The 16,634-nt window shown below is 42.5% G+C and overlaps 1 protein-coding gene and 1 long non-coding RNA gene across 4 annotated transcripts in view; one reads left to right on the forward strand and one right to left on the reverse strand.

Annotated features, from left to right (window-relative positions):
- Positions 1-979: 979 nt before the first annotated feature.
- Positions 980-16,572, reverse strand: LOC142039831 (uncharacterized). 3 transcript variants are annotated; one of them, XR_012653070.1, is made up of 7 exons: positions 16,438-16,572; positions 11,548-11,612; positions 5,178-5,216; positions 4,776-4,924; positions 2,995-4,125; positions 2,795-2,917; positions 980-1,978 (listed from the first exon to the last, which is right to left on the reverse strand). It is a non-coding gene; the product is annotated as an uncharacterized LOC142039831 (long non-coding RNA). The 3 variants fall into 3 exon arrangements; XR_012653069.1 differs by having other exon boundaries at positions 2,795-2,897; positions 11,533-11,612; XR_012653068.1 differs by having other exon boundaries at positions 11,533-11,612.
- CDK19 (cyclin dependent kinase 19) overlaps positions 16,299-16,634 on the forward strand; it is a 128,498-nt gene continuing 128,162 nt past the window's right edge. Inside the window, exon 1 of the mRNA XM_075046807.1 lies at positions 16,299-16,592. Coding sequence (XP_074902908.1) covers positions 16,465-16,592 — 128 coding nt within the window. The 5' untranslated portion in view covers positions 16,299-16,464. The remainder of the gene's footprint in view (positions 16,593-16,634) is intronic.

Below are 16,634 nucleotides of genomic sequence, written 5' to 3' on the forward strand. Positions count from 1 at the left end.
AGCAAGCTACCATTAAAAGCCTGTTCCTTTGTTATGCTAAGCCAAAGAAGACAAGAAAAGACTGTTCCTTTTAAGAGAGAAACGTCAAGTTCAAGCATTGCCACAAAGAATAAAGCATACCTCTTAAAGTAAAATGCAGTAGGACATCCTTGAGCTCCTGTCCCCTTTCCTTGCTGTACTCATCTTGACTCTGGGAATCTGTCTCTAATCCCACTCTGTTTCAAAGAATACCTGGCTCTCCACACTGATGCCTGCCCTGCCTTAACACTCTGCTCTCTGCTTGCTCTTCAGAGGTGAGGGGTTTTGTTCCATTTCAAGTGTGAGTTGTTTGGGGGGATTATGTTATTCAGGCAACACAAAAGCTGAGTTTTCACATCAGTTTGGTGGTGGAAATATGGATAACTACGACAAAAGTTAACACTTTACTTGTGGTAGAGTATGTACATTCTCATTACAGGTTCAAGAGAATAAATAAAAAGCAACTCAGTGCTATGGCATCACTATGGAGGTTGACCAGCAGAGCATACTCTCTGCAATCTCCTCTCATATGCTTCTCACGATGATATATTAATTAAAAGCAAATAGATTCATGATCAACAGTCTGTCTGTAGGTCACAGAAAAGTAAACAGTAGGCCCTTCCAAGACCTGCTGTACCAGAGAAATGAGAGGTACAAACTATTCCTAAACTTGAACAGGGCCTTTGGCTTCTAGAATTACATCCAGCTTTAATAGAAACTGCAGCTATTAATGGGCTCTCATGTAATACAACAGAATTACTTGAGCAGGATTGTTTATTCCCAATCCTACCAAAAGATCTGGGTGAGCCCAGTTTAGTCAGGTGTTAAATTTGATTAACTGCAGTGGCTTTGGGTGGCTTAACATTTTATTTCCAACACCTAGTTTCTTACAGTGCCACAATAGGCTAGGCAATCTGAAGATAATACAGCTATTGATTTTTTTAAATGACACAAGTACATTTAAGGGAAAACACCAGTACAAAAAAAGCAAGAGTAGCTATGATTATTATCAGTATATAGGATAATGTAATAAACATAACAAAAGTAGCATTCTTAGTATGAGACTAAAGTGGTTAATTTTGCTATGTAATTGCAACTGATAATAGGGGGATTATGGAAAGGTTGAAACCATTCTAAAAATATGTCTACACACAGCTTAGGTGCTACATTGGTTCAAAAATCAATAGAGACAACAAATTCCTTATTCTCTGGATTTCATGCTAAATTTCTGGAAGTCACAACTGGCTGTCATACAACACCTTAAGTCTGTCAGTTAAAAGACAGATTATCTTCCTGTCACACCCTACCTCCAATGGGACTTCTTTCAAGAAATGGCAAAGCTTGTGCTCAAATTTGATACTCTGAGCATTGGGTTTGTTTAGCTCTTCTGGGGCATGTCACTCCCTGTACTGATTTAACACAGTATGTGTGGCTACAAGGTATTTATGTCTGTCAGGGACACACCTTGGACCAGCTGCTGAGCATTCCCTCATTTTCTGCATAAATGCGGTAGCAGATAGGCATCTCACTGAGCTAATGTGAAGGCTCACAGTTTGTGATCCCTGGTACAGCACAGCCACACGTTAATCCACTTGAACTCAGGGTAGTGAGAAATGCACATCAAACGCTCTATGCCAGGAGTTGAGATCATCTGTTTTGAAAAAAAGGGATATACCACTCCCTTATTTTCTATCAACAAGGATGATGGTGCAAGGTGGCCTCTACTATGCAAGGGAGCGCAGCGACAGTGGGACTTACTGCAGCCTATCCACCCAGAGTACCAAATGGTCCAGTTGTTTTGAGCTGCTGAATGGTGTGGAGTCATGTCTTGCCAAACCTTTTCCGTGACAGGGTGTAGGTCAAGTTTTCTTTGTGTCCTGACTTCTAGCAGGAAGCACTGTTTTTTGTTTCAGGGCTAGTTTGTCTTCAGGGTCCTTCTCATGAGTTTCTGATTCCTGAGCTGGGAAGACATGTACGTTTTCCATTAAACTCTGTTATGCAAGGTTATTCTACAGGAAAAACAGGGAAGGGTAGCAGTAAACCCATTAACTCCAGCAGGATTAAATAATTATTATGGCTGTCAGAGTGCAGTCCCAGAATTTGCTTCTACTCTGGGATACCCTTACGCAATATACCATCATTAAACGGATATCAGCTCCTGCCACCTCTTTTTGGTAACTGTCTGTCAAAATGTTTTTATTCTGGTAAACAGAACCTTGGGTCGAAAAAGTAGATAGATTCATGTCTTAATGTACGATCTTTCTTACATCTTGTCTAAATTTTTTTTAATGCTGTATCTAAATTATTTAAATCAAGAAATTAAGCTTCTTGCCTGCATATCCTGGGCTTGCTATTTTTTATATTAGCTGGCTCTTTCTTTTTTTATATTAATTACAGTGGAGCTTTCAGAATGACTTAAGCCTCAAATCCTCTGGCTAAGAAAGATATCGGAGTTTGCTGCTTTCATGCAGAAATTGTCCCACAGGATAAAATGATTGGATTTGGATTTGTTATAAGATTACAAAGAAGGAAGTTCCTACCAGAATCAGGGTGCTGCAAAATATTTGCGTTCCTAAGATGAGTAGAGTGCTTAGGTGGAGCTTCCACCAAGTATTAAGCCACTTCTGAAGTCTCTAACTCTGATGCTGCCTTTGGGAAGGCTGTTGTTCAGTTCTTACCCTATTAGGGACTTGGGTGGCTGACAGCCACAGTATGGGATTACTTGCCCACCATGTGCCCATAGGCACTGGCAAGTACCTGAATATGCATTACTTGCCTGCAAGTATTGGTTCTCCAGGTCTGTTGTGCATGTATATAGCTTTACAGCTCACTCCACTCTGCAGGACAGCAAGTTCTGAGGACTTCATGATTCATGCAAACTGAAAGGGAAGAGCAGAGCCTTATGACGGTACATAAACACACAGAAGGCATGGTGCTAAACTGCACCTGGAGGTTACACTTTGGGCAATAACTCACCGGTTATAAAACTGGTAACATGTAATACTGCTATAAAGCACGTCCACAAAGCAAATGTACAGATAGAAGAATCAAAGCAGGAAGCAACCTTACCCCTGTTAATGCAATCTTATGGTTAGAAGAAGATAATTTTATGTCATATATTTATGCATTCAATATATATTTGCATATAGTAATGAATTCTGGGTAGGTTTCTCAAGGAAGAATTTTTTTTTAAATAAGGAGCATCATTTGGAAATATATTGTGTAATAAATACAATGTTGGGACTGAAGGATTTTAATATCAGAAGTTATCCATTTATTCTGCTGTTCACTTGGTTTCAAGTTGTATCCTTTCAAATGCCACAAAAGGGCATTCAGGAGACCTGGCTACAGTTGGGGGCTATTCGTACCCCTCAGTGTGGCACACTCCATGCCACATAGCATGGGAACAACACAATAACTTACAGCCTGTCCCTCCCAGCTATGTTGCAGCTTCATTTGGCCCTGCTCAGTAGTTATTTGATGTTCCTTTTTCTGCATTAGGCTAATAAAAGCCTCCTAGAACTACTTAAAAATTGCACTATTTTACATTACAGTATAATTAGATAAGATTAAATTAAAATGGTCTTGTGAGATGATAAAGAAAAGACATAGATAAATATACTTATCTTCTTTTGTGCTTATATATTGGCTCAGGATGCAACACAACTTCCTGCTGTAGATTATGATAAAATAATTTATTGTATTAGAGATAAATCAATAGGAATATCACATCAGGGAAAAAAAACCACCTTTAGAATGCTATAAATATGTTTGCACAAGGGGGTTACCAGGTTAGCGGTATCGATTTCCAAATCAATATAGCAAGTACAGCACAAAAGGCTGTGCGCAGGGAAGGTTTTAGCATGGTTTAGATCTGTTTGTACTGGTTTAGCTGTCAGTAGGGCAGAAGACTGCCATTTCCTTCCCAACATAGCTGGAACAGATGAAGATAAAACGTCTCATTGCTTGTCACCATCCAGCCGCAGGTTCCTGCACCCACATCTGTTGTGTAGGTGCTCCTTGGCTTGTCCCCTTGGATGCTTCACTGGCGGTGGTTCACCAGCCTCGTTGGCACCGAGGGACCCATTCTGGAGCGGGCTGGCAGAGCTGTGGGTGGAAATGGCCTTTTGTAAAAGGTGAGCGATGAAGGGCTGGGGAGTAGTAACAACTCTGGAGCAACTGTTTTCCAACTTAATTCATGCTTATGGTCTAAATGTGTAGTCATAAACCAAACAGATAAAAATAGTTTTAAGTCAATATAAGAGAAACCACACACAAAAATTGAACTTGTTTAGTTAATATCGCTTGAATTAAGTCCATATAGCTTCTGTATGTAGGAAAGAGCTCCTGAGGGGGATTTTACGGCATTTGGCCTGCTGAAAGCTCTGCAGTGGTCATGGCACAGCACTTCAATCTGCTTTTTATGCGTGACCATATTGAGCTGGGAAATCAAATTCCCCATATTCTGGGGCTTTCCTCCATCTTTTATTTTCAATGTTGTTTCTCATAGAGATGTGCAGAACTTCTCTATTACCTCCTTTCTCTGTGAAAGTGTATTACGCGCCCTGCTGCCTGACCAATACGAGCTATAATCACTGCATGTTGTTTGCTCATCAGCAATTTGCCAAATTTATTCCTCCATTTTCAGTTCATCCAGAATTGGTATGACCACCAGATTGCTTTCAGGCGTTAAGTTCTTCTTAAACATCTTTTTGACACTAGATGGGTTTTTTTACCATTTCAGTGACCTGACATACCTTCAATGAAATCTGAATTATTGATAGACAGAAATAAATCAATTTGTAATGCCACTGAGTTCAGCTTATGTCTTTGTCTTCTTTCCATCAAAGTCTTATCAAGGTGAATTTGATGTTTGGTTTTCCACACCTCCCCCTTTCAATGTTTTCTGTGAGGGATAAGGATGACATGTGGTATCAATATTTAAGTGATATCAAGGAAAAGAGATTACATACAAAAGAAAGCATGCAATTTTATCAGACTTTACAACAGGTATCAAGTTACTTGCACTGTGCCAAAACCAGTTCTTTTTGTATCTGAATTTAAGTCGGATAGTGTCTAGGATGTTGGAAATGTGAAAAAAGAATGCACTTAATAAAGGCAGGAAATACACTCATACATACACAGCATATGATTCTCACCTGTGGGTGTTCAAGTAGATCTTTCATATGCAGGAAGTCCTAAAGGCAGTGAAAATCTTTCATTCAGTAGGGTTGTACAGTATGACATATGAATTGTTAATTTACAAATAACCCCCCACAGGTTCTGATAACGAACTACAATTTTATATGTTTGAGAAATGATGCCTAGTTGCTGCAGCAGAGACATTTAACAAAGACTCATGTTCTGGTTCCTGAAATGAGAACCTGGTCTCTACTAGTTTCTGTATTAATCCCAATAAATCAAAACAACTGCAGATTTTCCTGCCGTGATGCTTTGGAGATTTCCCTTGAATGTTGTAAATGGTATGGAAACTCCGGAGACCAATATTTTGCATATTGCTCAGACTTTCCCTCAAACTTTATTTATAAACTACTGGGAATTGTATCTATTATATCGTCAAAGGGTATTTGTCTGTGATTGTAAGCCTCAGGAAGCAGGGCTTAGGTGGTATGCTGTTTGCCTACTCATCTTGTCAGACCCTCTCTAATAAGTTTTGAACCTATGAGTTCATTTCAGTTATATTTGATGCAAAAATAGAAAACTTCAGGCTATGAAATTCCTCCAAGTTTCATGAAACGTAACAGCTCAGTAAAGGAAAGACTAGTTCCTTCAAATTATTACCGTGACTAAAAGGCTGTTGCCCGAGCTCAAAGGTTATTTATTATGTTTAGTTTGCTGGCAGCCAGCACATGCCTAGCTCAAAAGCAGCCACATCCCCTTGGTTCTCACCCAGCTGGTAGCTGGGAGGCAGGAGGAGGGAGCTGTGGGCGCTGGGGGAAGGGAAGATTGATGACGGGCAGGGAGCCAGAGCTGTGGACACCGGGAAAGGATGAAGAATGGGACGCAGATCTAAAGAAGCCAAGGTTTCATTTCTGCCACTCCTTAACAGCACAACTTGATCTCTACCTGGGAATGACTTGAGTCAAAAGCAACACATCAAAATTAAGCAGACTGAAGTGAGCTCGGCATCCAAAATGGATTTTTAGTGTAATCAGCACAACGGTCACCATTTAAACAAATTTTTTTTGTATTGGCTTATCCTCTGTTCTGTAAGCATCCAGTTCACTACATACAGTGTTCAGGATTTCAGTACTGAGAGCAATTTGGTAATCTGATGCTAGTCTACTGCTATTGTTTGTTACCATTGATATCCCAATTATTTCTATTTCAAGCATGCTTGCTTCTATAACAAGCACGTTAAAGTTACAGCTCCTTGTGTTCTGTCTTACACCAAAGAATCCATTGCAAGTGATAGACTCAATAGGTTATAGGAAGAAAGTTTTGTTTGCACTAGCAACTATCATTTTGCAATAATAAAATAATAGTTAATAATCAGAATACCCAAAGTTACCAATTAGATTTGAGATAGTCCTATTAAGGACGTCTAAATATTATTGTTCCTACTTTATAGACACAAGAACTGAAACACATAAGATGTAGTTTTTCCAGTGGTAACAATGAAGTTTGGAACAGACTCTGGGGTAAACATGGCTCCATTAAGTTACTACTGAAGCTCCATTTGATTTAAAAAGTGTAAGAATTTTACTCCCTAAAATTTAAGTCTCCTTACTGTGAGATAAAGAACAAAAAAAACCCCTTTCCATGTTTTTTGCTTTCCGACAGTCCTGAGAAGCTCACGCACCTGTAGAATCCAAATTCTGACAGTTCCTCAGAAGTCACAGGGTTAGTGGAGGAGCCTGTTTTGCCACAGGTTTACCCAATGGTAAGAAAACTTCAGTCAGGGAGATTTTGGTTTGGCTGTCATGGTATCGGACTGTGCCTCTGCAGAGTCAAACACCACAGTTTCAGACTGAGGAAGATTACAGATGAAAGCTCAAGTCCATGTGACATCTCATCACACTAAGGAGGGGGCAAACTCTGTAAAAAGACTTTATAGGCTGTTGGTAAGCATTCTGCTGGAGAGTAGAGCTGGGTCCAAGGTGACAGGCTGATTTTGGCTTCAGCAGCTTCAGTTTGCTTTTTCTGACAGCTGGACATACAGAACATGCAGGAACTTCTGTACTTGCACTGCCTGTGATCTGTCATATGGTGTAGCTCTTGCAGAAGTCACACACAAGCTTCATGTGGTTTAAGAGCTATAGGTTGCCTATGCTTGCATTAGAGGTTGGAAGAAGCAGCACATTTTGTTTGGTTGGTTCACACAACACGAACTGTTACCAGTTTGTTAATCCTTCCGAGATCCATACTGCCTTCTTGCTGACACCAGTAGATAGGAAAGAGAAAATGAACTATGACTTCTTCCACCCAGTCCTAACAATAGAGATTTGGTAGTTTCCACATACGGAGTAGAAGATGAGAGCCATGGCAAAGCAATTAGCCTAGTAAGATGCATCCCACTTCCTCCTCATTCTTTCCTCAGAGCTTTCCTATGCGTGGTGGGTTGACCCTGGCCAGCAGCTGAACACCCACCCAGCTGCTTGCTTACTCTCTCCAAAGTGGGATGGGGGAGAGAATTTAAAGGGCAAAAGCGAGAAAAACGCATGGGTCAAAATAAAGACAGTTTTGTAAGTCAAGCAAAGAAACATAAGAAAGAAAAAGAAACAAGTGATGGAAAGGCGCTCACTCACCACCTCCCACCAGCAGATTGATGCCCAGCCAGTCTGCAAGCAATGGCAACTTTGTAAAAACTCCCCCCCCCCCCCCCCGAGTTTTATTGCTCCACATGATGTTATATGGTGTGCAATATCTCTTTGGTCAGCTCGTGTCAGCCTACTCGCTGCGGGGGCAGAGTGAAAAACAGAGAAGGCCTTGATGCTGTGCAAGCACTGCTCAGCAATAGCTAAAACACTGGTGTGTTATCAACACTGCTTTGGTCGCAGATCTGAAACACACCACCATCTGGGCTGCTGTGAAGAAAATTAACCCCATCCCAACCAGACACAATACACTATCAGTGGCTACAGGGAACCAAGGGCACTTTATCTTTCAAAGAAACATTAATATGGCAGTTGAAAGTACTTCAGCTTAGGTGCATTAATTTAATACTTTTGATCGCCTTTATTTTGCTGAATGTCTGTGTAAAATCGGAAGGAGGATAGCACAGAAGATAGTGACAAGATAAGAAGTCTTACTCAGCAGCAAGGGCATTCACATTCTGTAGTAAGAGCAGCTAGTGATTGTCTATGGATGCATCATCTCCATACTTCCATTGTATCAACTTTTGTTTCTGCATCTTCTGTGCGGCCAAAGTCACAGTCACTTCTCCTTGATACTTTATCCAGCCAGAAGTACTGTAGGCATTTGACAGTAAAATTTTTGAGGTCTGGTGGCAAGGGTTTAAAAAGTATTTTTGCTTCAACAGTCAGTGCTTAGTCTTTTCTGTATATGGCATTAACAATAGGTATTTGTCTCAGGATAGTGTTTTTTCGAGTTGTAGTGACAAGATCATAGCCTGAAGTATAAAAAGATTCTGGTCAGTTCTTTTTTCCAGCTGACTGAAATTTGGCTGACTGCAAATTCTTTACTGGTCGATGGACATAGCTGGTAAAGCTAACTGATAGGTTTAGTAATATTTTAATCCAAAAGTTTTCCTAAATATGGGGAAATATTCTGCCTTGCATTACAGATAGAAAACCTGGTCCCAAAAGAAATAAAACCATGCAGGACAATGGATCTCCTGGTTCCTGCTTTCATTAGACCATCTGGCTTTCTTTTAAAATTCAGAGTTGCTCAACTTCTTCAGCATAGTGAGCCAGCAGCCGATGCTGTCATTTCCTATTTGGCTGTAAATACAGTTCTGGAATCTAGATAATTTAGGATTTTGCCACTGAAGCACGGACGGAGTTAGGAAATAATAAAATTAGAGTGGAAATAAGAAAACCAGAACTTCAGTAACATATTGAGACTCTCGTCATACAAGTTCTTCTTAGGTTTGCCTAAATCTAATTCCACCATAGTTTCACAAAGCTCAAAATCATTCAGGCAGGAGGGATTCAGTTCTTGGATCGCTCATTTCTTTTGTTAGTACATCTTCTCAGCTTCTAACAAACTGTGTTGTAGTGAATTCCTGAGCTGAAAGTTTCTTCTGGACCATGGTACATAATAGCCAAAAATGACACAGTATTAATTAAGTATGTCTTTTGTATCAATTTATTTTTTATCATTTATCACCCCCCCAATAATTTATTTTCCCAGCTAACAAATCCAAACGTATTTAGCCTCTCCTCATAGGATCATAAGAATGGCTGTAGTAGGTGAGACCAGAGGCCCATCTAGCACACAGTGAAAGAGTATATGAAAAGGGCAAGCAGATAGCAATAATCCCTTCTGTACGCCTTCCTGTCTTCCAGTAATCTGAGTCCTGCAGACTTACTAAGACAGAGGCAGTATTTTGTGTTTAATAGCTGCTAACACATTTGTATCCCATCATTTTGCCATTTCATATTTCTGAGTTTTGGTTATTCAATCCTGAAAGTTACTGTAATCCTACTATATGGATTCTGAGATGGGGTAACTAGAACTGAAAGCAATATGCAAGTAGTGCACCATAGTTATATGCAGTACTATACAAGTGTGTTTCATGCTGTTTTCTTATTCTTTTCCTGAAAGAGTTTACCTTCCTTGTCCTATTAACTACTTCTGAACACTGAACTTTTGTTCAGAGAACTACTCACAGTGGCTTCAAGACATTTTCCTGACTGATACTAGCTTTTAGAGTTCATCATCATCATGTCTGTATGTTTTTACCCTCATGTGCATTACACTGCACTTTGGAACACGGCTTTCCAACTACCACTCATGCAGTGTTCTGGGAGCCTCCTGCAGTACTTTTCAATCAGCTTTAGATCTGAATTATTAGATAGATATGTTCTTCAAATGTTGTCACATCATCACTCATTCCTTTTCCCAGCTCATTTATGAACTGTGAACAGCTCAGCTTTATGTACAATGCTTTGTGGGATAACCCTTCTGTCATGAAAACTCATGGTTTACTTCTGTCTTTTTTTGGTTTTTGACTTTTAACTGGTTAGTCCGTGAAATCAGGCTCCTTCTTATGTCATATGGAATAACAGAGCCATAGAAAAATAGGGCTGGAAATTAAAACAAGAAATCTAATTTCTAGCTACTCTCCTCATCACATTAAATGCTACCTTACCTACAAAATTTCTGACAGAGGTTTATCTAACCTTTTCTTAAAAATATCTAATTATTTTAACTTTAGTCTGATGATTACACAGTATCTCCAGACAATTTCATTATATAAGTGTCTTTATCACTCAAAGGTTTTCCTATATATAAATCTCACTTGGTACAACTGAAGTTTGTTAATTCTTGTCCTATGTCTCCTATCCAAAGATGATTTATTAAAGCCCTTTTGAACATTTGCACTTGTAATAGGGCATCACAATCTATTTGGCTAGGAGTAACACTAAAGTATAATAGTTCTATATATATATATTATATATGTTCTATAGACTTGTCATGAAATACTGTTCTATAGCCATAGCTTGTCTTTAGGATGGATTCTGCCAGTACAGTGGTATAAAACTTGCTATATCCAGTGGAAAACATAACAGTAGAACTTGATACGGTTCAGGTTATCTGTTTAGCACAGTTCTGTTTCTTCTGTGGGAATGGATTTAATTTCAGAAAGCTATCAGATGGTGCAGTTTTGCTGTATTGTCCTTTATATGCTTCAGGGATAATTAAAGAAACATCTTTCCTTTTCCATTACATGCTACTGTCTTTCCTAGTTCATGGGAAAAGATCAGTGGATTCTACAGGGAAGTTTAGAATAATTTTAGCTTCTGAAAACTTTAATGACCGGCAAGGAAATAGAGTAGGAGGAATATGGTGGTGCTGAAGTGAGGATGCCAACAATGCAGGTAGACTGAAACCACGTATACCAACCAAGCCAAGGAAACTCAGTTATACCGACTGTGCAGCTCCAAAGTATGAAATTTTGGGCTCCTATATTCAGAATTAGAGTTTATGCTTTCTCCATAATTATGGGCAACTTCTATGTTTTTAGAATTCACAGCTTTCGCTAAATATCTGCTTTGGAAGCATTGGCTGGCCCTCTAAACTAGCTGTCACGCTGATTCTCAAATGTGAATACAATGACATTAGTTAATAGTATCCTCTGGCTTCTGTTTTTTTTTCTGACAAACTGAAGCAAGCTTACAATACTGCATGCTGTACCCCAAATGAAATAAGCTCATGCATCTTGCCTCACAATTCACAAGGAGCAAGTGGATATGCTAAGAAAGATATACAGGTGGTTACACTAGTTGATCAGCAATGAGGTTAAGTCATAGTTGTGCAATGATGAACTGTGGCACACCATGCACTGCAGAATTATTTCACTTTTACTTTTCCGTCTCTCACTGGTTTTTAGGTGCTGAATGCTGAATTCCCTTGTTTTTGTCAGGTAACTGTTCAGTCTTGCCATTCTGTAGAGAGAAGGTGAGGAATAGCTTTTGTGATTTTGTGAGGGTTTTCTTTTTCTCAGGAAAAAAAAACATGGTGAAAAGCAGTACAGCCTATTTTGAGACCAGGTTCTTGGAATATACTCAAGAAAAGCAGAACAAGATTTCTATTTTAGTACTATTTGGATTATGGTACTATAAAAATGAATTAAAAAAACCCAGAGCTAGCCAAATAATTATATCATGAGAGCAGAAGTCAGGACTCCCATCTTCCGTTCCTAGCATGCTCTCTAGATTTACTGTAAAATCTTGATAGAACCCCTTAGTTATGTACTTTATTTTCTAAACCTATAAAATAAGGCTAATACTTTTATTATAGGTGTTTAGAAGTTAATTGACATAAAAGATTCCAAAATCCAGAGTTTTACTGGGAATGACAACATATGAACTTACAGCCAGCTGATGACTTTCTAATCTATCCCTATAAGAAATGCTCTAACATGGTGTCCTACTTTCATTAGGCTCTTCACACTCTCACACTAATGTTTAAAAATCCCAAGTATATTTGTACATTTTTTGGAACAGAACTGTTAGTTTTTCTCTGCTTCTGTAGAGATGATAATAAAGTTCATGTGAGACCTCTATTCATTCTGAATTTTCTCTACTCTTATTCCGCAGACTTCTGGGATGCATCTTTCAACTCTTAAGTGAAGCAACATCAGCTTAAATGTGACTGACATAAGTAAACACTGTTTGTATATGTTTATTAATGCCCCACTCAAGATCTACTGAAAAATGGTGTCTTGATCTCTAAGAAACCAAAACTTCCCACTGGATTAATAAGTAAAAGCTTACCAAGAGAGTAAGTTAAGAAAAGGTGCAACTACTTCCAGATGTGGCCTAGAAAAACTAAAAAAACCCACACATATTTTTTGGTCTCACTAATACACAAAGAGAGAACTGTGAGAGATTGCCTACGACAAGCCAAGGAATGAAGTTAAGACAAGCTGGAAAGAAAAAAAAACAGTTTATTTTACATGCAAGGCAATCTGCAAAGAAGAAAAATGGTCTGCGTGTGTCACTTTCTTGACGTTGAAGTGTTAAAGACCAAATTCTTCCTTTTTACATTAGAAATTCATGTCTTATCTGTCTTGGAGAATTGCTTAGAGAACTGGTGAGAATATTCAATTCCTCAACTTTCAGTCTTGCTTGAAACACCCTTCCTCTCCAACAGTCTGGGCACTATTTTAGGGCAGTTACTTGAGATTTGGAAGAAATGGTGATTTTAACGAGCAACAACCCGGCATCTCCAGTTAGGCTGGCAGGCTGAAAAAAATCATGCTTGCAATCTGCAAGCCTCTCATTTTCTATTTTCTTTGGTGGGGCTACTCAGACTTTCTACATCAGCACAATTAACAAATGATAGGGCATTACATATGAAAAATGTTACAGTCATTTATCTTCTGACTAGAAGTGAGTAATACAATTAATAAAACACTTTAAAAAAACGTGAATGCTATTAAATACGTATTACCGGCATCACAACCATTCTACAACATGGAAGAGCAATGGAAATGTCACAGTGCTGTTCTGCCTCTTTCTCTCAGACCATTTGGCACGCTCAAAGATTCATTTCTGCTCTGTAAATGGCTGCCCGTCACTGCTCCTCCTCTGGGAACCACCTGGAGAGGAGATGACAGGCAGCAGTTCTCCAGCAGGCCTGACAGCACGTGGCCAGTTTTCTCCACCTTTGTGAACTTCAAGTGGAATCCTGCCATGTGCTCCAACCTCAAGAAGAAACAGATGTGCCCATTTCCAATTTCTAACCATGCATTGATAAAACTTTTTCAACAAATGAGAAGGTAGCCTCATTCTTACTGGCCTCTGAGCTGGCCTACACTTGGAGCTGTTCAGTTGATTCTATGCTTTTAATGGCTTTTATGTGGCCAATGTAAGGATTCAGAAACTAGAAGCAGGGCTGCGTCACAAGAGAAGGAACCGGGGCACAGATCACGTTCTGTGTTTTCCATAACTAGCTTTGTACCAGTCCAGCTTTCACTGGGGGGGCTCACGAGGGGAATGAGAAGAGCATAGCTTGTTTAGTCCAGCAAAATAAAGGCTGTATGGGATGAGATTGCTGTCTATAAATACTTTTGGCAGGGGATACACACAGGAGAGGGGGAAAGGCTACTTCAGGACAGCATTTGCGCAGGAAGAAAAGATGGATGTGGACTGGTCACAGGGAAATGTAGGTCTGAAATTTTAAAAAGGCTTCCAGCTGTTAGGTTTCTCTTGGACAGCTGCTCCCAGTAGCAGCAGCTAGGGCCAAAATGTTTACTGGCAAAGCACTATCAGTTTATGGAAGGATAAAATGGCTGCTTGCAACACTAGGGAGCTGGCTACAGTACAGGGTAGAGGGGAATTAAGCTGCCTTGGCTTACAAATGCCAGCCTAGCTGGGCTTCCATAATGGGAGGGGGTGTGCCGTGAGCCCTCTCTGACTGGCTCTGTGGACATACAATGAATTGTAGTAAAAGACAGTCTTTTCATTACAGGGTGGAATTGAAAGAGTAGAGGACAAAAGCCTTAATGATGAAAATGGGCAATAACAGCTATTTTTTTGGTCAAAGAGGGCAACGGGAGCTACTTGTAGAGTTTATTATTTCCAACAGCAAGCGGTCCTTATTCCTAGTGACTGTAAGACTGGATGAATACATCTGGGTAGCATAACCTTCTACGGCTACATGCTTGCCTTTTTAAGTCTATGTCCCTTTCTTCTTGGTGTTGGCTTTGATTACTAGGTGACCAAAGACACGAATGCTTTGCAAAATTTAAACGGTTAGCTCTAATTTTAGCAAACGTCTTTAACGTTGGCACTGAAAGATCAATGGTCCTCTCTCTCTCTTGTGTTTAGGAAATTTGCCAGCTCACGAGCGGGCCTTCTTCAGAAAGATCTGTATCTGCAACTGCAGAGAAAAGCACTCGTAGTTCTTTGGAAAATACTACTTTGGTAAAGGACCGATGAAGTTTTCTGAGAAATTTTGGTTGGTTGTTAGCTACCTGATACAAGGGAAATTCTGAATCATCTATTCCCTTCTGGAAGAAATAATCACTTCGACATGGTTACACTCCTGCCACTGCTTGAGAAACAAACTTCTGGTTAGGACCTCATGACTTAGCTATGCACTAGTAGTCATACATAGTACCTTACCTTATAGTGCAGTCCCTCCCTTTGCTTTGTCAGCAATGACAGCTTCTCGTCAGCTCGTCCACCCCTCCCATCCAGTGTGTGCTAGGCAGTGGAAAAACTTTGCCTTTAGGTAACTAACGCTGCCTGGGCAGGTGATGAATCAAGATGGTTTCTGTATACGGACAGCCTCTGTTTTAACTCTCCCCTTCTCTAATTTCATTCTGTTTCATTCACTTGCTGCTGACTGTTATAAATGAAGGTTGGGAACACAAGGCAGGGATTATTATGTACTTGTATGATAACCTTGGTGTTTGGTTAGCTCTGCACGGTGCTTCCATAATGCAAATACGCTTGCAGAGAGTGATGTTTTTCGCAAAGAAATCCCTGAATGAGAGAGGCTGAGACATAATTTCAAAAGGCCTAAGTATTTCTGTGATCTCAAAATCCTTCTTCATGAGAGAGTAGCGTCCTGTTTGTCTAAAAATCTTTGTGCTGGGGGGCCGAAGGGACACGGCTTCGCTGCGGTGCAGGATCACAAAGCCTCGGTGATAAGCTCGGATTTGAATGCGAGCACCGTCACCTGCCCCGGTGATTCTTACTACGAACACAAGCAGTCTATCCGGCAGCGCCTGGCTACTTCCAGCCGCTTTCCCAGAACTCGTGTTTCCACCCCTCCACCTGCTCCGGCCCTCTCCGCTCCTCCTCTTCGGCCCCAAACGGCCGCGGGCCTGCACCGCGGGCCCGCCGCCACCCGGCAGCGGGAACAGGGTGGAGGCCTCCGCTCCTCTGACAAGCTGTTTGCTTTGGGCGGGCCCCCCCGAGGAGCAGCGGCTCTTCCCCGACGCCGCAAACCCCACCGGGCTCGGGCCGCTGCCTCCGAACAGCCGCCGGGCCGGGCCGGGCCCTCCTCGCCTCACCTCAGCCCGCGGCCCCGCCGGAGTCGGGCGGGGCGGCTGTCAAGTCCCACCCCCGCCCGAGCCACTACGGGGAGGGGCGGGGAGAGACCGGCCAATCAGAGGGCGGCATCGAGCGGGGGGGGCGGGGCAGCGCATTGAGTGGCAGCTCGCGAGATAAACAACTCGCCGCACTATTCGGCGCCCCGCAGGCCGGTGCGCGCTGTGAGGCGGCGGCGGCGGCGGGACGTGCGCCCGCCCGCCCTCCAACCATCTCCCCCCATCCCAGCGAGAGGCGCCGAGACCGGCCGCGCTCGCCGCTCCCGCCTCTGCCCGCAATGTGAAGAGTCAGCAAGTTCCCAGCGGCCGCTGAAACGCTCGGTGTCTCCGGGGAGCCGAGTGCGCCGACGCCGCCTGGCCGGGGCGGCCCGGGGCATGCCGGGAGTTGTAGTTCTGCCGCCACCAGCGTCTCGCTGGCGGCGCCGGGGCCGGCGCCCGCAGCCGCACTACGACTCCCGGCATCCCCCGCGCCGCGCCGCCGGGAGCCCAGTTGAAGCGGGTGGCGGCGGAGCGCACCCCCTCCCCCCGCCAAAAAGCCCCAAACCAAAACAAAAACAAACCGCCCCCCCCCACATACACCCACCCCCCCCTCCCGCGCCTTCCCCTCTACCTCCCCGCCCGCCGCCCCCGCCTGAGCCCCGGAAATGGCGGCGCCGGGAGGGGGCTCCGCCAGCCGGGGGTGCTGATCCGGCCGCCGCGTCCCTTACCCGTCCCTCCCCGCCCATGGGCGAGACATGGACTACGAGTTCAAGTCGAAGCTGGCGGCCGAGCGCGAGCGGGTGGAGGACCTGTTCGAGTACGAGGGCTGCAAAGTGGGCAGAGGCACCTACGGGCACGTCTACAAGGCCCGCCGCAAGGACGGGTAAGGGCCGGGCCGCGCCGCCGGGCCGCGCCGCCAACGGCC

This window comes from Buteo buteo, chromosome 15 (assembly GCF_964188355.1).
Source record: "Buteo buteo chromosome 15, bButBut1.hap1.1, whole genome shotgun sequence".
Classification (NCBI taxonomy): domain Eukaryota; kingdom Metazoa; phylum Chordata; class Aves; order Accipitriformes; family Accipitridae; genus Buteo; species Buteo buteo.